Source organism: Quercus lobata, chromosome 1 (assembly GCF_001633185.2).
Source record: "Quercus lobata isolate SW786 chromosome 1, ValleyOak3.0 Primary Assembly, whole genome shotgun sequence".
Classification (NCBI taxonomy): domain Eukaryota; kingdom Viridiplantae; phylum Streptophyta; class Magnoliopsida; order Fagales; family Fagaceae; genus Quercus; species Quercus lobata.
Genome location: NC_044904.1, coordinates 50547137 through 50573619, shown reverse-complemented (window position 1 = coordinate 50573619; position 26483 = coordinate 50547137). Strand labels below are relative to the sequence as shown.

Here is a 26483-nt window from a genome sequence, read left to right as displayed (position 1 = left end):
TAAAACCCTAGCTACGTATGCAAGAGAATGCTTGCATATGCATGCTTTGGCCCACGTACGCAAGCCACTGCCCACATACATGGGCTGAGGAACACTTTGGTCATTTTATTTCCAAAAATAGATTCTTGCTCATTTAAAAAATTATATTTTCCATTTTAACACTCCTCAAGTCAATTTGATATTTGATTGGGCTTTAAATTGGCCTTGCGCTTTAAAGTTCAAGCATTATTGGGGAACAGGGACTCGAGTCGTAAGGGGTACAAAATGCAGTGTCTACAATGCCCCTTTTTTGATTCATGAGCTTCACTAATGAAATCAAAAGAATAAGAGACAAAACATTTTGTTTCGACGTACGGCTCGAGCCCAACCCACACACCTGACACACATCATGCATACATGGGGCGGGGTCTAACTCCAAAGAGCTGCGTGGGATTCATATGTCCGAAATCCCACCTTTGTTGCTCGGGAAACGAGTAATGATAGGTTCGCTATCCTAGAACCTGTTTTGCGACTTACAAGCAAATGGCGAGTGACTCACTATCTTAGAGTCACTTAAAAAGAAAAAGAAAACAAACAAGGGAGCTCTTCGAGCTAACCTAACAAACAACAAAAGGATATAGTCCCTATGGTGTCCATCCGGGGCTCTTGCCCTAAACTTCTCTTAGTGACTTACTCCTCTTGCCTTCTTCGCTTCTTTCTCTACCTTTACTAGTGAGGCTTTTGCTTCGGATTGACCTTGGTGTATTTTTCTATCACTATCTCTACATTTTTCTACCATGCCTGCATGTTCGTTCAATTTCTGGAGGATATGTGCACGAGTAGTCTTGATTGTTGGATCCATTAGGGGTGGTGAAAACTTGCTGAGGAGTAGGTATGAATGGGGAGGAATCTTTTGCCTATTTCATGACTTACTTGGGGATGGGAAACTCGCTGAGGTGTAGGTATGCATGAAGAGGAATCTTCTACCTCTTTCTTGGGGATGAGAAACTCGCTAATGTGTAGTAGAAATGGACTCGTTGAGGAGTAGTGTAACTTTGTAGATGTGTGGTCCATTGGGGAAAAATCTTTTACTTCCTTCATGGTATGCTAAGGGCTTTGAGGAAGAATCTTCTACTTCCTCACTAGGGATACTTTAGATGTACTTGATCCATTGGGGAAGAATCTTCTGCTTCCTTACTAGGGATAGTTTAAATGTGGTTTAATCCATCGGGGAAGAATCTTCTGCCTCCTTCATGGGGATGATATTCTAGATATGCTTGATCTACTGGGGAAGAATCTTATGTTTCCTTGCTAGGGATAGTGTTCTTTATTTTATGTGATCTGCTGGAAATGGTTTTGGGATATACATGTTTCATTGGGGGAAGAGTCTTCTGTTTCCTTTATTGCTCACTAGGGAGGTCCTTAGTGACTTTATGCCTAATTGGGGCAACCTTGAGATGTTTTTCTTCTTTATTTATTTATTTTTTATTTTACTATTCATGACTAAACTATACGTAGTTTAGTGGTGAGGCCTAAACTACACGTAGTTTAGCCAATAGGTTTGTTCCCTCCTTTTCATTTTTCTTAACAGTTATCAACTGTTTCTTTTTCTTCTTCATTCTTTTCATCTCCCTCATCTCTTCACATTCTTCATAACTTTTTTTTTCTCTCCATAAGAACTTCCCTCTTCTCTCTTTTCCTCACACCATTTGATCCTCTCATTCTCTTAAACTCCCTTATTTTCTCATTTTCTCTCTAAACTCTCTTCATCTCCTCCAATGGTACCCAAGGCCAAGAAGTCTTCTTATGTCATTTCCTCTGAGGCATTCCACCTCACTCGTTGGAGTGGGGTAGTGAGATTGATGGGGCCTCCATTGACATATTGGCCAGAGAATCAAATTCTTGTGGTTGAATCTATAAGTTTTTCAAACTTTTCTCATTTTCAAATTTCTCTTTGATCTTCCGTTTTCACATGTGTTTTTGGCTATGTAAATGCTTGAGTTTTGTTGTGAGATGGGTTTAAATGAAAACCTGACACATTAGGAGGGGTAGGAACATGTTTAGGAATGATTTTGGGTGATATATGTTAGAAAATGTTGAAGGAGTCTTCCTGTCTGTGCTTCTGTGTGTGTGGGCTCGAGCCTGTGTACGCAGCTCTGTTCTTATGTATGCAAGTCTGTTCTTGAGGCTCTGCATACGTGGGGATGAACCTGTGCACGTGGGGTGCTGTTTACATACGTAGGTTTTGACCTACGTATGTGAGACACTTGGCAGAGGCCTTATTCTGCCCATTTCCACTTCTTTTTTTAACTATTTCACTTCTATATGCAATCTTAACACCTTGTTTTTTCATTTTTGCATCTGAACATCACTGCATCCTTCTTTTTATCTTTATTCTTTCATCAAAAACATCATTTCTCATCATTTTTGCTTGAATCAAGAATCTAATGTTATCTTCTTCTTTCGTAGTCCTTATCCCCTTATGCTGGTAGGGGAAGCACCAACAAGGTGGTGGAGTAGTACAACCTCCTCGTTCCTGAGACTAGGGCTTATATCTAGGAAGCGGGCTTTGAGTCTATCATTGGCCTTCCTACGGAAAGGTCCACAAGTGCTACCTTGGTGCAATGCCTCATTAAAAGGTGGTGGGATACTACTCACAGCTTTCATATTGTTGAATGGGAGATGATTGTTACTCCCTACGACTTCTACTACATGACTGGTCTTAGCTTCAAAGGGGCCATCATCAACTTGGATGGCGTGTCAGGCATCTATCTGGGACTTGACATGTTGGGGAGGAAGTACTCTATCGAGACCATCTATTACTTTGACTTGGTGTCGTATTACATGCTTCTCCCATAAAGGACTATGGAGGAGTGCGTCCATATGGCCAGGGCCTTCCTTCTACACTTGTTGGGAGCTTATCTGTCATGCCTTAAACCCCAAAGGGGTCCAAAGCATGAGAAAGACATCTCAAAAGTACTTCTAGATTTTTCCTTTTTGACAATTCAATCCAAATAAATTATATTAAATACTAACATCAAGAATTATCATAATAATTCCATTAAATATACTCCTAAAGTAAGTCAGAGCTTTGTGCAATAATTATATGGACCATTGGCCACAAAAGAATGGAGGTCTGAATAAATAATTACATATTATCAGCTTGTCCCATCAATGAGAATAAAGTCACAACCACTATAATATACAAAAGAATGAGTTAATTCTACTCTAAGATGTACATCATCTAAATATCTCCATCACAAAAGTTCAACCTCAATCAGTAGTTAGTCTAACTATTGTTAGCCACCAAAAAGCTGTCTCAAAATGATTGTTGCCTACTCTAAAATTTTTTGTAAAATAATGGGATGAGACAAAGCCCAGTAAGTACCACAATTAATGGGGGTGGGGGAAATGCAAGTTTCATTTTCAATAATAATAATAATGTGAGAAGAATGATTGAATAATGAAACACGAAGTTTCTCAAAGTAAATACCTTGAAACTATATACTATAATCTATGAGCACCAATAATATAATTTCCAAAGCCATAAAATCTAACATACGGTAACCTATCATAAATATACCACACTACCACATAAATCAGTTAGGGGATCCACCCATTCACAACTGGCATGATATTGTCCTCTCTAGTATGCAGTCTCTTGGCCCCATTGGCAGTAGCCTCACCCATACCCTCAAGGTTTTTCTCTCCCCGTATAGGTAGCATGGAGCGCATCAAATAGGACCTCTTTTGCATGTGGTCTTTTGGCCCCATGGGTAGCAGCCTCACCCACACACAACCAAGGAACCTCTTCCCCCAATGGGTAGCAGGGAATAACGCATCATCCAAAGTGAAAGGGCACTGACCTAGATCTGATACCATGGTCACAAAGACTACGGAAATCAAATCGGGTGATCACTAGGAATCACACATGGCATAAGATTAAAACAACATAAAGCTCACAGGTATACATGTACTTTCAAATACATAGTTTATATCTAGGTAATTTCAAAAAAACCTTAAATAATCATAACTTCTATAAAGTTTGTAATGTTTTCAACTTCATTCTTTGTCCAAAAAGATTTTCTATCAATTTCCCAAATATTAAGACAAGATAAGCATCTTTAAATTTTCCAATATACCATAAAATCTATAATTTTCTTATCAAAGATTAAATAAAAGATTCTCATTTTTCCATGTCAACAATTCATGCATTTTCCCAAATGCAATACCAAATATGATGCACTTTTCATATATAATAATATATAATAGGGTCACAACACAACACTTTGAAGAAAACATATATCCATATATAATTTTCCAAAATGTGTTTGGCCTAAAAACAACGTTTATGCAACATGGTTATTTTCCAAAAATTCCCATTAAAAAGCTACTTACCTTGCAACCCGCCAGAAGCCTAATTCTCCAAGCTCCAAGGAGATTATCTAGAACCTAAACAATATCAAGAAAACCTATCACAGTAAGCATAGAGCTTCAAATTGTATCTAGCTACAATTAGGAATTGCCAAATAAGCACTTAATTAGGCAAGCCCAGTATTTAACCTCATCAATTATATATTCCACTTCCAAAGTTTCTTAACAAATTAATTCACAAGGCATAGACTCCAATTTATAAAGTTACCCATTCAATATCATCTCCAACATTATGTCTAGCTTCCACAAGATTTATACAACATCATCAAGAGACCCATGAAAGCAAAATCAAGATATCCTCAAAGACAAGAAATTTAGAATTTCAACTAACTCCAAATAAACCCAATAGCAATGGAAAAATTAGATTTACCAACCATCGCATGTTATAACTCAAAACCCCTAAATTTCCACCACAAATAAACCTTAGATAGCCACTATTAGCACAAACCATAAACCCACTTATCAAATTATTCCACCAATACAAAAACCATACATATAAACACATAAATATCACTTCCAATGCTCACAAGTCACATAAGTTTCATTATTAAAGCTTAGATAAAAATAACCTCAAGCAAAAGTGTAAAACCCACCAAAAAGATTAGAAATTTTTACCTCAAATAAAAGATGTGAAGGTGCTTAGAGATTCTTAAAGATTTTCTGATGATCTTGCTGGAAAAATGATGGCGGAAATGGTGGTATGGAAGTACCGGTGGAGAGGATGAGAGTGATAGAGCTGAGTGTATGAGAGAAAATGAAAAAAATAAATAAATAAAAAAACAAACAAACAAACAAACAAACAAAACAAAACAAAAGAGAAAGGAAATGAGTGAGTCGGCCAAAGAGAGGAGATAAGATAGTGTGAAATGTGTGGTGGGAATGGGTGGGGTAGGTGGGAGGCATGTGTGTCTTAAAAAAATCAGACCTTTAACCTTTTTTTTTTTTTTTTGATTAGGATGTTACATTATCTCTTCACTAATGGTGGGCAAACGATGTCCTTAAGGTGGTTGACCCTCTTTTAGGACTTTGTAGAGGCACGGAAGGCCAACTAGGGGTAAGCATGTCTTACCTGTCTTTTCTCTACCCTCAACACTCTTAGCCGGGGCACCTTGTGGCAGCTTTTAGGGCCTTGGAAGTTCTTAAGGTTATTTCTTGTATTTCCATTTGTAGCTTGTAGTCTTCCAAACTGTTATCTTGCAAACTATAATCTTGCATCTATCATCTTGCAAATTGTCATCTTGCAACCTGTGGCTTGTGCTTCCTTTTGCAGTGGTGGATTGTTAGGTATGGCCTCATAACTTCGGGCACTGATCTAAGTTTGAGGGAATTCCCTCGAGTGAGGGCCCACCTTGCTGGGTTAACTTCGGATGAGGTAAGTTTAATAGTCCCAATTTTCATGCTTCTTCATGCATTTCCCCTAGGATACTTTTTCTTCCAACCTTATATCACTATAGGTCAACTACACTCCATGGGTCGGCTAGCCCCTTCTTGTTTCTTTGGACTTGGAAGCCGCCATCATCATTGCTTCGGAGATTACACTGCCTTTTGAAGGAGTAGGCTTGAGGCAACTCTACTTGGCGGAGAGGGTGCAGTGTCAATTGGTGGGTAAGGATGACCCACAGATTCCGATGGATCCATCCAAGTTCATGCTTGTGCCACACTCCATGACCGATGCTGAGTACAACTCATGGGGGAGTGACATTCCTTACCTTGGCCAGCTCCTTGAGGGATTGGACTATAAGGAATTCAACATCACCCACCTCATGCCTTCCTTTACTACTCAAGTATATGCTCAATCCTTCTTCTTCTTTCCCTTTTTCCTTTGTCTTGTTTGTCATGGCTTCTAATGGTGAAAAATTGTGGTAGGAGAAGCCTGCTGCCGGTGAGCTCATTGACCCTCCACATCTCCTTTGGACAGTCTACGCTTATGGCCTTAATGGCTTTGCTTGGGAGTGTGTCGTGCCTCATAATCCCAATATTATGGGCAACCCTTTTCCTCCAAAAACTTGGGCGATGAGTCTTTCTTCTCCTTTATTCTTTTTGCTATCTCTTTTTTTTTTGGTCACTAGCCTTTCTTTCTTTGAACTGCAGCCTACCATCCAAGAGCATGAGGAGTTGGTATGGTTGGCTAGGAATCTCAAGCTAGAGGTGACCAACTATTCAAGGATCTTGTACGGCCCTAGAGGGGCCGCCTACCCGAGCGGTGGTGATGATGATGATGATGGTGGTGGTGATGAGGAGGACTCAGAGGTGACTCTTAACTACCAACCAACGAAAAGGCGACACCATTGTTTACCTGCAGTCAATACATATAGACATACAACACACATCTTTCTTTTCTGTTGCTTTTATTTATTTATTTTTTCCTTTAGCTAACATTTGAATTTAGTTTGAGACAAAGGGTTGTACTTAAGAACATCTTTTTACACTTATGCTCTTAATTGGGACTAGTACTTAATTTACAAGATATATGGTTAATTGTATGTTTCTATACAACATTGCTTCTTTGATGCTTGAAGTCTTGCGCTTGAGATATGTCTTGAGTGATCCTTTAGGTCATAGGAACCCTAGGGATGCCTTGGAGTGGAATAACCATGCTTAAAACAGGGTAGAATGAGATTTTAAGCACTGTGTGTACGTGGAGATGGGCCTGCGCACTCAGCTTTGACTTTGCATACACAGGGTTGACCTTGCATACGTGGGCTACAAATTATAGGAAACCCTAATCACCCTAATTAAGTATAAAAGTAGCCGTTTGGGTCCCAAAACCCTCACAAACGTATTTTCAACTTAGAGAGCACTCTTCTAAGTTCCTCTAATGGTAGAAAACTCTCCACTTGATGTCTCGGCTTGGATTAGTAGGTTTGGTCCTAATTTTAAGGCTCCATTGCCCCCTATGGTCTTTCTTGTGTCTTTCCATACCATCAAATAAGGGTGGAAGAGCATCTTCTTCGTGCCGCTGCTAACAATTAGGGTCCTACTCAGCATGTTTTCTACTTCAATGGAGTAGAGCTATGCCCCACTATCGAAGAATTTGGTGCCATCATGGGTGAACCAGAAATTGATGATCTAATCTTCCCTACCATGGGTGGAGATCTACCTTCCTTGCTACAAGTTTTGTTAGGTATCCCTCTTGCTATGGCAAATAGGTGGTGCATCTTTGGTAAACTCAACCTTAGCTTGGTTTTTGCACATTTTTCTAGCTCAGCCCTTCTTGTGGATGAGAGGCCACGTTCATACTTTCTTTGTGCCTTTTGCTTATGTCAATTACAAGGTACTTCTTGGTCCAAAGGTCATATTGTGTGTATCTCCGGATGTGCATGGTGGTCTATGAGTTAAAGAAAGGTAACTCGGTGGGCTTGATCTTGGTGGAAACCCTTAATGGTTTGGATGCCTTTTGTAGGAAGGAAGTAAGCTTCTTTGAGGGAAGTCCTTTTCTTCTCCAGGTATAATCCCTATCTTTTGCCTAGGTTCTCAACCTAGCGGGATTCCTTTAATTTTACATGGATTGCCTTTCGGTTTTCAACCCATTGAGATACCTTATATCGCCTTTCATTATCATTTATTTTTTTCACTCATGCTCTCTCTTCCTTTTTTGCTTTTCTCTCTCTTCTTTTTTTTTTTGTTTTTTTTTTTTGTTTTTAGATATGGTTACAAGAGAGGCTTTGGTTGCTTCAACCTCCTACCGTACCCCCCAGCAGATACCTCCCTAGGAATTTTAGGGACCACCGGCTTCATCAAAATGACATGAGCTTTGAGGCGTACATGGAGCTTATGGGTCACATCAAGGAGACCGACATTCAATGGGTTGTGGAGTGGTGGCACATCACAAGAATGGTTCATAGTTGCTTCAAGAACTACTATGTACCTTTAGTTAAACTTCGTTGTTGCTCATACTGCTCCACTTGTCGCATCTCAAGGCAATTTGGAGGATGTCAAGGAGCTTCTAATGATGAAAGTGCCTTCCACACCGAGGTGTTTATTGATAGGATCTTGGGTAGGCTTCATAAGGCTTGGCCACGATGTAGGGTGACTAGAGGCATTGCTCCTCCACGATACATCTATCTAATGGTTGAAGGATAACATGAAGTGGATTTTGAGGGATGAGAAAACTTACATGAAGACTAGTAAGAAAGCAAGAAGTGTGGAGTGACCACCTTGATATGCCCCATATTTTACTTTTCTGCATTTTATGATTCTTATGTTTTTGTTTTTGAATTTAATAAAGGATTGGAAGGTTCCAAATCCCCTATAAAAACAAACTGGTTATCTTTTTAATTTGAGCAATAAGAGAATCACCTTTTTATTATCTTTACTTATTGTCATCTTATTCCTTTTTTTCTTTTTCTTTTCTTTTTCTCTTACAATGTAATTTTTGCCCATGACGTCCCTTCGGGAATTTTCGCCATGCCTATGGTCTTTTCCCCTAACTTTTTCCTAGACTGCTCTTTTGGATTTTCAATCTAGTAGGGTTTTTATGCTTTAATTTTTGCCCAGGCCACCCTTTCGGGTTTTCAACCTAGCAGGCTTTTTTTTTTTATTTTTTTTCTTCTATAATTTTTTTTTCTTCTTTTAAATGTTGTATTTCTGGAGTCTATCCATGTTAATTGGGCGAAGCATCTCTTCCACATCCAAATCTGTGATTCTTGTAGCACTTCCAGAGATCTTCTTAATGTTAAAAGGCCCAGACCACCTCAGCTTCATCATTCCTCTTGGATCAAAAGTCTCATCTCTAAGCACCTTTAGGACCAAGTCCCCTTCTTTAAGGTTTCTCGGTTTCACTTTTTTTTTTTTTTTTTTTTTTTTTTTTTTTAAATGCTTTAGCAATCCTTTCTTCGTACCTTTATGCATGATATTGTTCCCTAGCCCTCATCTCATTTATCAAGGCCAATTGTTTGTATCTCGCCTTAGCCCAATCCTCTTCTAGGACTTTGGTTTCCACCAATACCCTCAAAGATTGTATCTCCACCTCTATAGGAAGCACCGCCTCATTACCACAAACCAAAGAGTAAGGTGTTGCCCCAGTCGATGCATGGATAGAAGTTCTATAACCCCATTAGGCAAAAAGAAGCTTCTCGGCCCAATCCTTGTATGTCACTACTGTCTTGGCTAGGATGTTCTTCACATTCTTATTAGTTACTTCTATAGCCCCATTAGCTTGTGGTCGATATGGTGAAGACTTGTGATGCTCAATGCTATATTCTTCCATGACTCTCCAAACTTTGCCCTCAAAGTGGGAACTGTTATCAAAGATGATCTCTTGGAGCACTCCAAACTGAGATATGATGTTTTCTAAGAACCAAGCCACATGCTTAGCCTTCAATACGGAGTAGGAGGCTACTTCCACCCACTTGGTGAAATCCTTAGGAGCTATCCTTCTAATCACATCTATGCCCCAAACCGAGAATGTCCATGGATCTATACAACTCACTAGGCGATACATGGTTCAAGTTGGCGTGTGTTTGACAATCATGGCAACTCTTCACATAGTCCACACAATTGGTCTCCATCGTATTCCAATAGTATCCTATCCTTAGGATTTTCTTGGCTAATATTCTCCCATTCATATGAGGACCACAAATCCCTTGATGAACTTCTTCCATTACCCTTTTGGCTTCTTCCTTCTTCAAGCAATGAAGGTGTATACCATTGTAGGACCTTCTATAGAGTTGTCCTCCACATAAGATGTATTGTATTGCCATCATCCTAATGGAATGATGTTCTCTCCTGCCAGCACCATTTGGATATGCCCCTAGTTCCAAGAACTTCATGATGTCATAGTACCACAGAACTTCTTCTTCTTCTACGGTCATTACTAAAGCTTTGGTCTTCCTTTTGTGCACTTCCTCATAACTTTGTTCAATTTCCAAGGGTCGTGTCCATACTCCCTTGGGTATTTCAACCATGAAGGCTAGGGTAGCCAAGGCATCCGCAAATTGATTTTGAATTCTAGGGATGATTGTGTACTCAATCTTCTCGAAGGTCTTGGTCAAGTCCTCCAAGTATTGTTGATAAGGCTTCATGTGTTCCTCCTTCACCTTCCATACCTTTTGTGCTTGGGTTATAACCAAAGTTGAATCCCTAAAGACTTCGGCCTTCTTTACCCTTAATTCTCGAAGAGCTTCCATTCCTGCAATACAAGCCTCAATTCAGCCATGTTATTAGTTGCTTCAAAGTTCAACTTGATTGCCAAAGGTATATAAGATCCCTCAAGAGTGATTAAGAGTATTCCTATCCCATTCCCTTATTGGTTTATGGCTTCATCAAAGTACATCTTCCATGTCCCTAACTCAACATCCAAAATGTCCTCATTTGGAAAGTTGTCTTTACGATCTTCCCCTTCTATAGGATTTTCGGCACAAAAATCTAACACGCCGCTCCATTTGATAGTTTTTCTAGCCACATACTTCTAATCGAATTCTGCCAATAAGGTCAACCATCTTGACAATCTTCCACTCAAAGCAAGCTTCTCAAAGAGATACTTCAATGGGTCTATTCTTGCTACCACCCATATTTGGAAAGGTAAGACGATATGTCTCAACTTCTATACGGCCCAAACAAGTGCAAAGCATGACTTTTCTATGCGAGTGTACTTAGTCTCATAATCACGGAACCTCTTGCTAAAGTAGTATATGACCTTCTCATTCTTGTCATTGTCTTCTTGTGCAAGCATACTTCCAACCGCATCCCCTATGATAGAGAGGTATAGGAATAAGGGTTTTTCATGTTGGGGAGGTAGTAGGATATGTGGGTGGAGGAGATATTCCTTGATAAGTTCAAAGGCTTTTTGGCACTCATAATTCCAAGTATATGGTTCATTATTCCTTAGGAGTTTGAAGATGGGTTCACAAGTGGAGGTGAGCTTGGTAATGAATTGACTAATGTATTGTAATCAACCCAAGAAACCTCTTATCTCTTTCTCACTTCTGGGTGGAGGCATCTCCAATATGGCTTTGATCTTGGATGGGTCAACTTCTATCCCTCTAACACTCATTAGGGAGCCAAGCAATTTTCCAGCGGTTACTCCAAAGGTACACTTTTGTGGGTTCAATCTTAGTCTATACTCTTTAATCCTCTCAAAGAACTTCCTCAAGTTCATGGTGTGGCTCTCTCTATCCTTGGATTTCACTATCATATTATCGACATACACCTCTACCTCATTATGCATCATATCATGTAACAAGGCTGTAGCCATCCTTTGGTAGGTTGCCCCGGTATTCTTGAGGCCAAACAGCATCACCGTGTAGCAAAAGATTCTTCATTCGATAGTGAAAGTAGTTTTGCTCATATCTTGAGGAGTCATCTTGATTTGGTTGTACCATGAGAAACCATCCATGAAAGACATCAAGGAACTTCCTACCTTGGTATCCACCAAGAAATCAATGTGATGGAAAGTAAAGTCATCCTTAGGGCATGCCTTGTTCAAGTCCCTAAAATCCACACACATCCTCACCTTCCCATCCTTCTTAGGTACGAGCACGACATTGGCTATCCATTCAGCTTGGTGTATGGGTTTGATGAACCCCACCTTTAATTGCTTAGTAACTCCCTCCTTGATTTTTAAGAGCCATTTAGTCCTTATTCTTCTCAACTTTTGTTTGATGGGTACCATGTGATCATGAGTATCAATGTGATGTTAAGCTATTTCGAGGTCAATTCCGGGCATATCTTTATAGGACTAAGCAAACACCTCTTGAAATTCCATGAAGAGCTCTTGAAGATCTTTTCTTTCTTTTTCATTTAGAGTTGAGCCAATTTTAATTAAGCATGGATTCTCATTATTGCCCAAATTAGCAGTTTCAAGAGTTAGTTCCATAGGTTCAATTTTCTTTTCTAATTGCTTATTAATTTCATTTTCAAATTCATTTGAATCATTTAAGTGCAGAATTTCAATATTATGGGACACATCAAAGTAAGCCAAATCAGAATTCATCTTATTGAAAATATTGAAAAGTACATTGGAACTTGCATTACAAAACTTTTTCCCTATGTTTTCAGAAAACCCAACCTAAATCTAGTTATTAATGGGCCCTATAATAGGCATGATGAATTTGGAAGGATCACTTGGCTCTTCATTGGTGATGGTGAACACGTCCCCACTCATCTTCATCATGGTCTTTCATTGCTTCAACATCCATGTAGTTTACCCAATCGACCTTTTCTTGTATCTCTTTGATCACCACAGTAGGCTTCTCCTTAAAGGTGAGCTTTTATTAAAGAACATTTCCCAACCTAGGTACACCTTTCCATCCTTGCCTACCCAAGGTTTGGGAAAGCCACAATAAGGGAAGTTTCCCCCTTCCTTCACAAAGTTCCCATTGAGAGTGCCAAGATTTTTCTTGATTTTGTCTCATTCTTCAAAGAATCCTAAACTTTTAGTGTCACTTGAGTCTTGACATTGGGGAACTTGACCACCCCTTTTCCTTCTTTTCCAAGGCCCATACCAGACATGTGTCCCATGTTCTTCATCATTGCAATCACCTTATGGCTACAATAAGGGAATAAGTTGGTAGCCTACCTTTCATCCTTTAACTTATAGTCAACTATGTTTACGAACTCAAAGCCGCTCGTTTGAAGCTCGCTCCCACCTTCCTCGAGTCCACAAATCGGTGCTACAATTTCACCATCTCCAAGCACTATGGCAATCCCCCCTTTCCATGGGATCTTCATTTTTTGGTGTAGTGAGGAAGGGATTGCCCATTGGGGTGAAGCCAAGCTCTTCCTAAGAGAAGGTTGTAATTTGGGTTGATGTCCATGACATGAAATTCTACAACGATTTCTATTGGCCCAATCTTGCAAGGAGCCTTGAAAGTACCCATGACCTTTCTTGAAGTGTTGTCATATGCCTTTACGGTCAAGGGAGAAGGGATGATGGTCTCCATATCTAGGCCAACAGTAAGGGTGGTCCTAAAAGGACAAACATTCAAGGCGGACCCATTGTTAATAAGTACCATCAGAACCTTGGCTCCCATGCACTCAATGGTAATTTGTAAGGGTCTAGTGTGAGTAGCTCCTTTAGGAGGGAGATCTTCATCGGAAAAGGCAAGGAGAGTGTGTGAGGAACCCTTGACTCCCATGAGAGCAAAAACTTCTTGTGGTGTAGTTTCTATAGGTACTTCTTTCCCATTCAAGGCATCCAAGAGAGCTTTACAATGCTTTTGAGGGGCCATGAGTAAGCCTCATACAAACACATGAGCTTGGGTCTTCTTCAATTGCATTAAGACCCTATCTTCTTCCTCTTTGTCTTCTTTTCCTTTAAGTTCCGTGGGCTTGGACCTTTCCCCTAACTCTCTACTAGGATGATCATTTTGCAAAAATGATGATTTGTAGTGCTTCCCACTCCTAGTGATATTTGCTACATTGTTCTCCAAGACCCTTTTCTTTAATTCTGTCACTACTTTGGGAAGTATTCCCCATATCGCTACCACTTCCTTCAAGGCTTCATCTTTTTCATCCCATATTCCTTGGACTTCCACGACATTGATATACATTTGTAGCTTCTATCAACTTTAAGCAATCCCATTCAGTCTCATCTATTTGCACCTAATTTTGATATGTAGGAGGAGCCCTATGATAATTGGACAAAGGATTCTTTCTAATGTTGGGTTTGGTGATAATGTTGGGATTTAGAAGGGTTCCTTATTCTATGAGGTCTTGTATTTCATGTTTGAGGCGAAAGTAATTGTCAGTCTTGTGGCCGGACTTTTAGTGGTAGTGGCAATATTCATTGTGGTTCCAAGTGGAAGGTATGGGATTAGGCATGGGTGTAGGGTCTAAAGGTTTGATGAATTCTTTGGAGGATAGGTTTTCATATGCTTGGGCGAGGGTCATTCCTAGGTTAAAGAATTCTCGGTGAGCTTTCTTTGGGTAGGCTAGTGTCTTGTTGGGGTATCCCATTTACAGGATTAGGTGCTTTAGGGGTGGTTGCTCCCCCTCCATATGTTTTCTTGATTGGAGGCTTACTTTCACCTTTCTCCAGTTGTCCATTGTTGATGGCGTCTTCAATTCTTGTCCCACAATCACATAGTTCTCCAAATGAGCTAATAGGCAATGACAAAAGCCAACAATTATAAGCCGAAAGCAAGTTCTTAATGATCATATGTTGATTTGGTCCTTCTCATTTGGCGTATTGACCATTCTAGACGCCTTGGTCTTTCATCTAGTCATGTATTTGGAAAATGTCTCCCGTACTCCTTGTTTGGTAGTCACCAAATCCCTTAGAGTCACATCAATCATGGTGTTGAAGATGAATTGGTCCACAAAAAAATCCACTAGTTCGTTCCATACCTTAGTTTTGCTTGGATCAAGGCTAAAGTACCACCTTGGTGCACCTCCAGTGAGCAAGAGGGAGAATGCATGCAAAGTTTGCTTCTTATCTAGTCCCTTCATTTCAGAGATGCTTTGGTATATTCTTACGTGTTGCTTCGAATCTCTAGTCCCATCAAACTTTTTTGCATTGAAAATCTTGAACTTGGGGGGCAATGAAATAGGAGCCTTTAAACTCATTCTCGCCATGTTATAGAGGTAATCATCCATCCCTTGTGCCCTGCGGAAGGTGAGTTGCATTTTCTCCATATTTTTTTCTCATGGCCATGGTTTGTGCAGTGAGCTTCTCAAATTGCTTGTTCCTTTCATATTCAGCTTTGTCCTTTTCATCTCATTCTTCCACTTCCTCCTAATTGTCATTGATTTCCACATGTGAAGACTTCTTGAGCCTAGATTCCTCAAACCTAGTGTGATGCCCTCCCATTTTCTTAAGGATCTCTCCATGTTCATCCAAAACCTTAAGGATCTTTTGTACCATTGGGTCTTCCACAGAGGTAGTCATTGTGAGACACCCTCCCATTTTCTTAAGGGCCTCTCCATGTTCATCCAAAGCTTTAAGGATCTTTTGTGCCATTGGGTCTTCCATGGAGGTAGTCATTGTTTTCTTCTTGGTGTGTGTCCTCAATCTTGATCAAACACTTTCCTTTCTCTCGAATCCAAATGGGAGTGGGGACGTGCTTTCTTGACTTTGATGGTGCAATGATACTTGAAAAGAAGCCCCATTTTCATTAAGTTCATGTTCCAATTAAAGATTTTTAACTTTTTAGATGTCCTTGGAAAATTTTTAAGTTCATTTTGGTGAAGGCCCAAATACACTATCACTCCCTTCCCTCTCATGGATTTTTACCCCTTGTTTTACTGGGCTTTGGTCTATTTACAATAAAGCTCTCATCTTAATCTCATGGGCTTTCATTATAGTGCACTTAGAAATTTTCAACCCTTTGTCTCAAACATGGGCTTACAATATATTCATCACCTTTGAGCTTTTCATTTTTATTTATTTATTTCATCATCATTTTTTTGAAATAGCCCTTTAGCTAGAATATTTTGTAGCCTTCCTTGTAAAGTCCATGAAGTTCTCATCATTTTGGGCCTAGACATACAGCAATGAGACCCAAGATTAGGGAAGCTCATGTTGGCTTTGTAGGATTTTGGATACTAAGTCCATAGCATACTTGTTACCTTAGGCCCAAAGTCCTCTTTTTCAAGAGGTTTTTTTTTTTTTTTTTTCCTTGGGCCTATGATAGCAACTAATGCTTAACGGATCCTCAATCCATCAAGCTCTTTGTTTTACCATTGACAAATCCTCGACAGCACCTCGACAAATTCATTTTTGTCGGGATTTAGTGCTCGACAGATCTTGGACAGAAACTTCCATCCATCAAGCAGCGTTTTTCTATATATAGCTAAGGCACAAATCAAATCTCACTTTTCTCATTCTCTCTTGACATAAACTCTTTTCTCTCAAACCAAACACTTTTCTTTCACTCCAATCTCTCTACCCACGTGATTTTCGGCCTAGATTAGGCTTCAATCACTTGGTATGTGTTCTTAAACCTTTCATTTACATGCATTCATGCATTTTAGACCTAGATTTTGGGGTTTTTTTTTTTTGGAAAATTTTTGGAGTTTTTGAGATTTTTGTGAAATTGTTGGGTTGGGTTTTGTTGTTTTAATGTTATATGCTCGTGCATTGCATTCTCATTGCATTATAACAATGTTTCATGCATTTTAGATGTGTGATTGATTATTGTTGAATGTGTGCTGGTAGGTTTGGATTAGATTTCTACCCATGATGCCTTTACATTTTGCACGTCACATATTCATGCATATTTCATGCATACATTTCTTTCTTTCTTTCCTATTTTGGTTGTGATGTGTTCTGTTTCTCTCTCTCTCTCTCTCTCTCTCTCTCTCTCTCTCTCTCTCTCTCTCTCTCTCTCTCTCTCATAGAACACGCCATGGAACCCAAAGCGCGTAAATCCACTCTGGTTCGGAATCCTCTTGGTTCTGGGTCTTTTTCCTCTGATCTTGTTCCCCCCTCTCCATGTTTGGTTTCGTGATGAGAAGGCCCGAAAGGACTTCTCGGAGAACTTCTAGAAACTTGGTGTTCATTTAGAGCACCAGGTTATTCTATCAGACTTTCCCGACACTCCACTACTTGATGTTATTCGGACTCAGGGATGGGAATCTTTATGTGAGAAACCCGTGCGGTGTCCCGTCGTGTTTACATAGGAGTTTTACTCCGATATACATGGCATCGATACCTCTGTACCTTGGTTTTCCACTACATTTTGAGGTACACGTATCGTAATTACCGTGGATCTTATATCCGAGGTATTACATGTTCTGCGGGTAGCGCATCCTGACTACCCCAGTTGTATGCGTCTCCGGACTGTGTCTAGAGACAAGCTTCTGTCTCACTTTTCTAAGACACCTTCCACATAGGGTGGTAAGCAAAACACCCCATGCTCGGGCTTTGCCAAAGGCCTAAGGTTCCTTAACATGGTAGTGACATTTACTTTTACTCCTTTGTCTCATTATAACTCTATCACTGAGCTTCATGCTCGCTTTCCTTTTTCTCTTCTTGAGGACCTCTCTATTGACTTCCCTTCTCACTTCATCACATCTATCCTTGATGTGTATCAAGATACGACGACCTGTGATAAGCTCATTTTTCCTTTAGCTATCACACGAATCCTTCGACACTTTTCCACCATGGGTGCCATCAGTGCTGGTTCTGCTTGGCAGAGCAAGGCCTAGCTTCCACCTTTGCTCCTCCCTCTTTTTTGTCTCCTTCCACCTCTGCTCCTTCTTCAGTAACTGGTGTGACCTTGGAGGCCATCATGGCACAGTTTCAACACATGGATGCTTGTCTTAGCTCTCTCACTGATGAGATGTGCCAGATGAACACCCGTGTTAATCGCATTGCCTGTCGACAGGCTCACCTTGGTGGTTTCACTGCCTCTCCATCTCCTTCTCCAAAGGCTTTGGCTGATGAGGATGACGATGCTGGTGATGATGTGGATGAGGATGCTAGCTCTTCCCATGATGATGAGATGACGACTTCTCAGTGACTTTCCCTTTGTCATTCGTGACAAAAAGGGAGAGTAGTTTTGAATGAGAGTAGTCTTGTATTTAGGGGAAGAGTTAGTATAGGACACTTTTTGTTAGGGGAAGTGTGTATATCTTTTGAGGGATGTAGTGAGGTTCTTATGTACTTTTCTTTTCTTTCTTTACATTAGCCTCTTGTATACCGGTCTTGTGACCATTTATTTATTGACATACATTGTACTTTATTTTCATATATATATATATATATATGATGATGTATGTTGTTCTTCCGCTATCTCTACATGTGTTTTTTCTTTTCTATCTTTTTACACATGTTTCTTTATGTACACGATCTTTATTTCTATTTCACACAAGATGCCTTGATGAGTTTTGTTTAAGTGTTTTAGAAAGACAGGTTGTGAAAGTCTACCATGCCATGAACTCTCTTCTTGCAAAATTTTTCAAGAGTTTATGTTAGGGTTAGATTTTTTTTTTGTAATTCAACAAGTGGTTATAAGTTTAGTGATTTAAGACTTCTCTCATGATTCATTTGTTTGTTGTGGTTTTGTCATGGATTGCCAAAGAGGGAGATTGTTAGAGACATATTTATGTAATTGGCTAATTCTTTGACAAAACGTACTTGTAATTGGGTAGATCTGGAATGGATTTAGTACTTCAAGAAACAGGTGTTCAAGTTTAGTATTGAAGTCATGCAAATCTGATCAAGAAACAAATGAAGAATGTGTTGCTCATTAAAGCTCGACTCGACAGAATCCTTTCTATCGAGAATTATTGCTGAAGCTCGATAGAAGCTCGACACAAACTATATTTGTTGAGGATTATGAAATTAGATTTTTTAGATTTAATTACACACATATCCTTGAGTATTTGTGTAGGGTTTCTTTTCTCACAACCCTAGACATATACAAGGATTATTTTAAAAGCCGTCACAAGGTGATGCAAGGTGTTGAAAACAAAATACATGCATATTGTGACCGAAAACAAAAATTGCTCTAGTTCATCATATTCTTTGTAGAAGTTACTGGACCAAAGAGCTTCTTGATCTTCATTGTTGATGAACTGAAGAACTTTGCACCCAACATTTTCCTCAAGTTGGTGTGTTAGTCACGTACTAGGATCCGTGCATCATTGATTTGTCACGTACTGGGATTTGTGTATTGAACGGAGAGATTGCCGCTACAATACAAGTCCAATTGGGTATTGAGATTCCTCATACTTGTAACCACTTGTGATTGATAATAGTGAATTCTCGAGAGTAGTGACCTTAAATTCACCCAGTGGGATTTTGCCTCAGTGGTTTTCCCTATTCGTAAACAAATCACTCATGTCAAATTTATTTTCCGTTGCACTTAATTTAACTGGTGATTTATTTGTGCTACTACGTTATTGAATGTTAAATTGACTTAATTAATTAACTTGGATAATTAATTAATTAATTTGTCAAAGGGGTCAATCCATTTTTGCCCTGTCAATTTGTTTATTTATTTGGAAAGAGGTAGGAATAAGAAAGTGAGGCACTTAATTTCGTTTATTGTTGGTACATCTATGGTCCATTAATGGGTCTTCATCTATATATATATATAAAACCGAAGCTTTTGAAGCTTCCACAATTTTCCACATCAGCATTTAATTTTTTTTTTAATTTTTTAAATTTGATTTAAAAATAATCCTAATTTTTTCCCCGTTACAAAACCCGATAACTCTTTCAAAACCAAAAAATAAATCTCACCCTTTCCTTCCCTAAACCAGCAGCGTCTCTTCTTTGCTCCCAGCCTCACACTAAAACATCTCCTTCCCTAAACGTAGAACTCACCCTTTCCTCCCTCCAAAATCAAAACCCAAAATCCTTCCCTAAACCAGCAGCGTCTCTTCTTTGCTCGCAGCCTCACACACTAAAACATCTCCTTCCCTAAACCTAAAACTCACCCTTTCCTTCCTCCAAAATCAAAACCCAAAACTCAAATTCTTTCCCCGTCGCCACCGCCGCTACAGATGGCCACCATTACGGATCGCCGCTACAGATGGCCACCACTCAGATTCTCACACAACCACCGTCACTTCTCCGTAAACATTACCAGTAAGTTTTTAATTTTGTTCTATTGTTTTTGGCTGTTAAGTATGATTTAGGGTTACGTTTGGGAGTGTTTCTTTTGAATGATTAGCATAGATTGATGGGTTTGGAGGCGGTAGTGGAGCTAAACTGCCTCTGAATACATGTATAAGCAGATATTCTCTGATTTCAATCAAAACTGCGTCTTGGATTTATACATGGCTGTACACCCCTAGGCAGAACAACCCCACTTGAGAGTGTGGTTGAAGAGAATAGAATCCCAACCCTTCACCCTTAAAGTGTTTGACAAAATTCCTGAGCCAAACTGAAAAAGGGACCCGACTTTAGAAAGTTTATGTCAGATAATTTAAAATTGCTTCCTATGTATTGAATGGGGAAAAAAAGAGTCACAGGGCTGATTCAGTTTAGGAATAGAGTCAGATAGTACTTCAATAGAAAAAATAGAATGAAGATAATCAGATGGGCAAATCTGTGAATGTCTAAATAGAATGAGCTTTGTTGACAATTGGTTTTGGTGTCATTAAAATGTGGATGTGTTTTGAAGTGATGACGTGGGTGTTTTTTTATCAATTTATGAGTGTGAGAAAGTTTAAATTACTATCTGGGTTTTCATTTTTGGGAAAGCCTATATTTGATCATGGGAATCAAATGTGTAGATTGTGGACCGGGAATTAGTCATTGGGTTGTGATCAATGGGGAGGTAGTGACATACTCTTTTTGTGTTTATTTCTGAATTTTTTTTCCAAATGCTTGATTGAGGCCAAAATAGGACTTATCCAAATGCTCAATTTTGTGCCTGAATCTGTACAGGTTGAAAAAAAAAAAAAAAATCAAGTTCCTTTATAACATATATGTATGTACACATGCATAATCTGTCCGATTGACCCAAGTTTTTCCAAACTTTTCTGTTTTGCTATGTATAAGTGTTATGGTATTCTTATTCTTATTCAAAATTTATGTTCATTGAGGATTCATAGCTGAACTCAAAATTTTGGGAGTAAGGCTTGCTTTTTGTTGTAGTTTTATTCTTATTCTTATTCTTATTCAAAATTTAATATGTTGAAAAACTTCGGTTTTTCTTTACTATGTTGTTAATTTAATATGCAATATGCAGTAGCATATTTGGTGATCAGCTTCTTCAATTACATCATTATAGTCCAATATTTCCAGTTGCTTTTTTTTTTTTAGCAGCACATTCATTTCTTATTATGGTTTGTGTATTTGTCTCTTCAATTAGAAATAAAAATGAATTGCTTTGGAGGGAAATTCCATCGTTGTGAATCTATTCTGCTTTACTTGGAAATAGCATGACAATTGATGAGATCCTTTGCTGTGTAATTTTAATTTCTAAGAATATGTCAAAGGAGTTTTAGGGGATTTTTTTTTCAGATAGTTGTCTGCAAACCATTTTTAAGATTGCTTTGAATGTCGTGTAAATAAGAAAATACAAATCTTACTTTATTTACTTATTGTGTTTTTGGTTTGTGAGAAATTAAGAGTTATGCTTAAGTAAGCTGAAATAATGTGTGAGATTTAAAATCTTGATGAGATTTTGTAATTGAAACCTACAGTAGAGAATGTTTTTCAGGTTGTTTTTTTTTTTTTTTCTTTTCTTTTTAAGGAAGAGGGATGCAAATAAGGTGCTTGGTGAAGTGCATAACAGGAAGTACTCAGGTGTGTTTTTCACTAATCAAATCAATCACACTGAATTTATATATGAAATGGGAAAAAGCTACAATTGTTGTTGGGGTTTTTTTAGTTGCAAATGCTCTTGAGCATTTGAAGCGGACAACTACATATAAAAAGGTTGAACATGACTCAGTTACTCCAGGTAAGTGCCTAATTGTTATTTCCATATTCTTGAAGCGATTAATATTCTAGGTACCTGAAGGTTTTGAGAGCATGATTTTTTTCCAAAATAATTTCTAGACCAAAAGGATTTTGATAATTTCCCTTCGCTTTGTTGGTGGCAGTGTTTGGTTAGTGCGGAAGGTTCAAAACTGTTATTCATAGTAGTGGTTTCTGTATCTGTTGTCTTTGGCTTATCTTCAATTGTCATGAATTTCATATTAGTTTTGTGTGTCCTGTGATATTGGTGCTGGTGAATTATAATTGGTAAGTGTTGATTGCTATTATCAGATACGTTGATCTCTTACTTCCCAGCCTTTGTTTATTATCAAGTATCAAGGTCAATGTTTGATAGCAATTTCAAATTATCTATTAGTTAGTCTGATTGGGGGCTGCAAAAGTAGGAAATGAAAATTATGGAATTCTGCTTTTGTTTGTGAAGTTTTGCAAGGCAGGACAGTTATGATGGGGGAGCTTTAGTTGTAGTGCTTGATAGAAGAATGAAGCAATCCAAGAGAGATCCTTTGGGATATAGTGTAGAGTCATATTGTGCAACTGTTACAATGTTGCTTGAGAAGATACAAATTCTCACCAAAACTAAATGGAATTATAGATTCTCACCAACATGTCTAACATTTGTTTGATTTGGCAAAAGCTTTTATATCACCAAAGCTATGAAGCTCAAGCTCCAATTCTTCCAACTACTGATACCACTTGGAGAGCCTAAGCATTCAAGGAAAAAAAACAAAGAAGAATCATATTAAGAGTAGTATGAGATTTTAGTTGTAAAATAGTGTTCAATACATAATAGTAAGTTTATTGATTTTCATTTGTTCATCTTTTCTCGAAAGAACACCATCACTACAAATATATATAAAGGGCATTTTGTAAATTTAGTTATTGTTTTAATACTTTGAACCAAATTCTCGTGTTGTACTTGCTTTATGGTTAGAATTGTTAGATACATATGTTTGATCGTTAGATACTCCTTTTTTTTGGTAAACAATTTCCACACCATGCTGTTGTTGATTAGTTACAAATTTAATTAAGCTATTTGTATCTTAGTGAGCACATATTTTCACGTTCTATGGTTCCATTAGAAACTTTATACTTTGGATGATATTTTTGCATATGAAAGAAAGCGTTACTTTACAATTTTAGCAAATTACTCTATGTTCTTGGTCTGCAAAAGTTTGTTCTTCCTCACTCATTTTAAAGGCTTTAATCATTTAATATAATGCTGTGAAACAAATGTCTTTGTTCTTTAAACAAATGTAGTTGTGAATTTAATGTCTTTGATATCATTTTCATTGTCCTCACATATGTACGGTTCTGTTTGTAGGTTCAATTTCAAAGAAAGTAAAAACTAATTGTATTTTTGACCAATTTTTTAGTTGAACCTTTATTTTGAACTAGATTATTTATTTTCCTTCATTTTTAACTTAATTTTATTTGACTATCCCGTGCATCGCACGGGTTAGCAACTAGTTATACTTAACTATGTGACTTGTATATATATATTTACATGCACCCACGTGGATACACAGATCAGGTATGGACAGTTAGAAGAAACTCTAATAGATGACTAAAGCTTTATTAACACTTGAAAAAGAAATAATTCGTTTTACATCTGGGACGTGAAAGAGCACAGCTGCTCAATTTCATGGCATGAAAACAAATCAAAAGTAAATCCTTAGATTGAAATACAAAAGACCAAACCAATACATCTTATTTGTAGAAATAAAAATTAATTATCTTAGAATAAACTATGGAATCAATTCTTGGTATTCATGCTGTTTTTCACAGCCTCTGCACTTTCTTTGATGCTTTCCTTTGATTCTTCAGTCTTGCCCAGCACATTGTCTTTGGCCTTTTGGGCTGTGTCTTTGGCCGAACCCCATGCTTCCTGTGCTGTTTGCTTCACCTTCTCAGTGACATCTTGGGCCGTTGCTGACATCTTGCCTGCCATATCTTTTGTATTCTGGCTCACCTATGGTTGCATCAATCACTTGGTAAGAAATGGCAACAAGTTTAGGAAAAGAGTAATGCAACAAATATAGATATATGGAAGAATTTGTTGTTACATGTTCTGCAGTAGAGTTAGCCTTATCTTTGACAGTTTCACCGGTCTTCTTCGCTTCATTTGCCCCTTGTTTTAGTGCATCAGTGGCTGGTGATGAAGCCTCTGGATTTGAACTCGCCTATGATATTGTAGCACATCTTCAAATCCATCAAATGCAAGCATAATATATGATAAAGTATGTTGATAAAATATATTCTCAAGGCAAAATTACAACCACAACTTCTAGGGCAAGTATGTATATACTATAGTTAGACATCTCATAGTGATATTTCAATTCAAGAATTAAGTATGAAATCATGCCAAAACCAGCCAATAACGGGCTAAGAAACCTAAATTAGAATATGGGCATTGTGACTCAAAATTACATAAAGCTCGTACTCAATGCAAAAAACTTATTTTTGCAATATCTGAGAGAGGATTGTGGAGAGATCAAAATGATGGTCCCAACAAATTTTGACACTGATATTCACTATGAAACATGACTCACTTGAATAGGTCTTGGAGTACAGGCCGCAAACAGCCTAGGGTTCCAAGTGCTTCTCCTAACAATTGCTGATCCAGCATGACCAAATTTTGGGAGGGAGACGATTAAAGTTAAGCTTGCCATTTTTCTCAGTTTCTTTTCGATGTGCTTTTACTCAATATGGATTTTCCCAAAAACTGAGTATATAAAGAAGGATGAGCACCCAGTTGGAGCTTTGTGTTGTGCAAGGAGAGTACTTTCCGCATATGATTGGTTAGAAAACTATCCTAATGGTCAATAGGACCCAGTATTCTAGGACAATTAGTTCACAGTTGCTAAAGGTCATCAAGTGGGCACCCTACAATTTACTTTGTGTTCTACTAATTCTTACTTAAATTTGCACGATAATAGTTTAAAGCATAGATTCATGCTTCACGTGTCAAATTAACCATGTTTTCAGGATTTACATATAAATCGCTTAACTAAGGTTCATGCCACCATCTTCCTAAAATAAATAAGAGAGAAATTTAGGAACCAAAAAAAAAAAAAAAACCACACAGTAGCTTTCCTACACTCCTCTTAAATTAAAATACCATTTTGGTATAGTGCTCCCCTAAATTTAGAGAACGCCGTTCATTTCTTAACCACTTATTTTATTAATTTTTTGAAAAGTTGGTGTGGGTGTATTAAAAAGTGGAGGAAAAATGGATGCTTTGCAAAGTAGATGAAATAATAATTAAAAATAATGAATGAAGAAAAAATATTTCAATGAAATAGTTTTTAGAATAGAATATCAAATGTGAGTGTTTTTGGAAAATGATTAGTTTAAACAAAAGAAATAGATTTAGAGAGGAAAATTTTCACAACAGCACAAGCCAATGTGAATGATCTTATACCCTATAATGAAATCAGTAAGCTCGATCAAGAACATGAAGGTAAAATTTTAATATATTTACCTATGTTTCTTATTTTTAAAGTTTGTAACAATCCGTCACTCAAAACTTTTGTAACTATAGCAATCAAATCCTACTAAATCTTGATATGAACAAAATTATAAGAGTTTGTTGGTACAATTTATTTATTTATTTTTAATTTATTGAACTTTTCAAACGGTGTCTAATCTATATTTATTGACTAATGGAGTGACAGATTTTCTCTAAATAATAAAACTGTATTAATTAATTTGTTAAATAACCCTTCACATACTATTAAACAGAAACATACCCCAAATCTATTTCTATATGGAATGTGGCACCGTTGATTGAAAACATCATTTTGACGATCCATATGTAGAAAACTAGAAATTTCCCACATCTAACAATAGGGTAATATTCTTACGAATGTTGATCACATTACAAGAAATTTGGTTATTTACAATATTTGAAACCATTGAAAAAAAGTACTAAAAACTGTCCAAAAAAAGTATTTTTCTTGTTTGAAATGACTATCGAGAACTGTCACTAAAAATTATATCGAGAATATTTTTCTATAGTCTATGTCACTGTTGAAAAAAAAAATGTTACACCATTATCAACGGGTAATAAACATCGAACTATTATTAAAACCGTTGAAATATATATACATAAATGTTGATTAAAGTATGCTTATTATTTTTATCCACATGCACTCATTCCCTAGTAAAGGGTATGCTGAGAAAAGTTTCAACAGTTTGTAAATGTTTAAATAAGTATTTTATTTTTAATACCATCTGATATATTTTCCTAAATGCTTTTCACAACATGTTCAGCTAAACATTTTTTTAAGTTGCAAATCCAGCCTAGAGAGTATATTCTCAAACAAAAGTTAAAGTAACACAATAAGATCCAAAAGGACGATGGAGAAATCTCAAAAGAGATTGCAGTATGTTTATTATTTTTATCCACATGCACTCATTCCCTAGTAAAGGGTATGCTGTGAAAAGTTTCAACAGTTTGTAAATGTTTAAATAAGTATTTTAATTTTAATACCATCTGATATATTTTCCTAAATGTTTTTCACAACATGTTCAGCTAAATACTTTTTTAAGTTGCAAATCCAGCCCAGAGAGTATACTCTCAAACAAAAGTTAAAGTAACACAATAAGATCCAAAAGGACGAAGGAGAAATCTCAAAAGAGATTGCTTTGTATATGGGTGGGGCCATTGATACTAAAGCCGAACACCTAAGTAAGTAAGATTCAGTCAAAAAAAAAAAAAAAAAAACCT

At 37.7% G+C, this 26483-nt stretch overlaps 3 protein-coding genes and 1 long non-coding RNA gene across 6 annotated transcripts; 1 reads left to right on the top strand and 3 right to left on the bottom strand.

Moving 5' to 3' along the window:
- Nucleotides 1-3478: 3478 nt before the first annotated feature.
- Nucleotides 3479-5168, bottom strand: LOC115959661. The gene is made up of 3 exons (XR_004084966.1): nucleotides 5029-5168; nucleotides 4378-4431; nucleotides 3479-3851 (listed from the first exon to the last, which is right to left on the bottom strand). It is a non-coding gene; the product is annotated as an uncharacterized LOC115959661 (long non-coding RNA).
- Nucleotides 5169-5398: 230 nt separating this feature from the next.
- Nucleotides 5399-6808, top strand: LOC115959448. Of its 3 annotated transcripts, XR_004084922.1 has the most exons (4): nucleotides 5433-5557; nucleotides 5684-5785; nucleotides 5868-6197; nucleotides 6280-6402. XR_004084922.1 is itself a non-coding variant. In XM_031077948.1 (3 exons), exons 2-3 carry the CDS (start codon nucleotides 6042-6044, stop codon nucleotides 6787-6789), a joined length of 666 nt encoding a protein of 221 aa, XP_030933808.1. In that variant the 5' UTR covers nucleotides 5399-5467; nucleotides 5684-6041; the 3' UTR covers nucleotides 6790-6808. The 3 variants fall into 3 exon arrangements, 2 of the variants coding, with proteins under 2 accessions (XP_030933808.1, XP_030933739.1); XM_031077948.1 differs by having other exon boundaries at nucleotides 5399-5467; nucleotides 5684-6197; nucleotides 6280-6808; XM_031077879.1 differs by having other exon boundaries at nucleotides 5684-6197; nucleotides 6280-6808.
- A 2661-nt stretch (nucleotides 6809-9469) lies between these two features.
- LOC115955286 lies at nucleotides 9470-10541 on the bottom strand. The gene is made up of 2 exons (XM_031073372.1): nucleotides 9845-10541; nucleotides 9470-9801 (listed from the first exon to the last, which is right to left on the bottom strand). Exons 1-2 carry the CDS (start codon nucleotides 10539-10541, stop codon nucleotides 9470-9472), a joined length of 1029 nt encoding a protein of 342 aa, XP_030929232.1.
- A 12767-nt stretch (nucleotides 10542-23308) lies between these two features.
- On the bottom strand, nucleotides 23309-24468 carry LOC115959361 (uncharacterized protein At4g13230). Its single transcript, XM_031077757.1, has 3 exons — nucleotides 24304-24468; nucleotides 23818-23934; nucleotides 23309-23723 (listed from the first exon to the last, which is right to left on the bottom strand). The coding sequence occupies exons 1-3, from the start codon at nucleotides 24421-24423 to the stop codon at nucleotides 23508-23510; spliced, it is 453 nt and encodes a 150-aa protein (XP_030933617.1). The 5' UTR covers nucleotides 24424-24468; the 3' UTR covers nucleotides 23309-23507.
- Between the last annotated feature and the right edge of the window lie 2015 nt (nucleotides 24469-26483).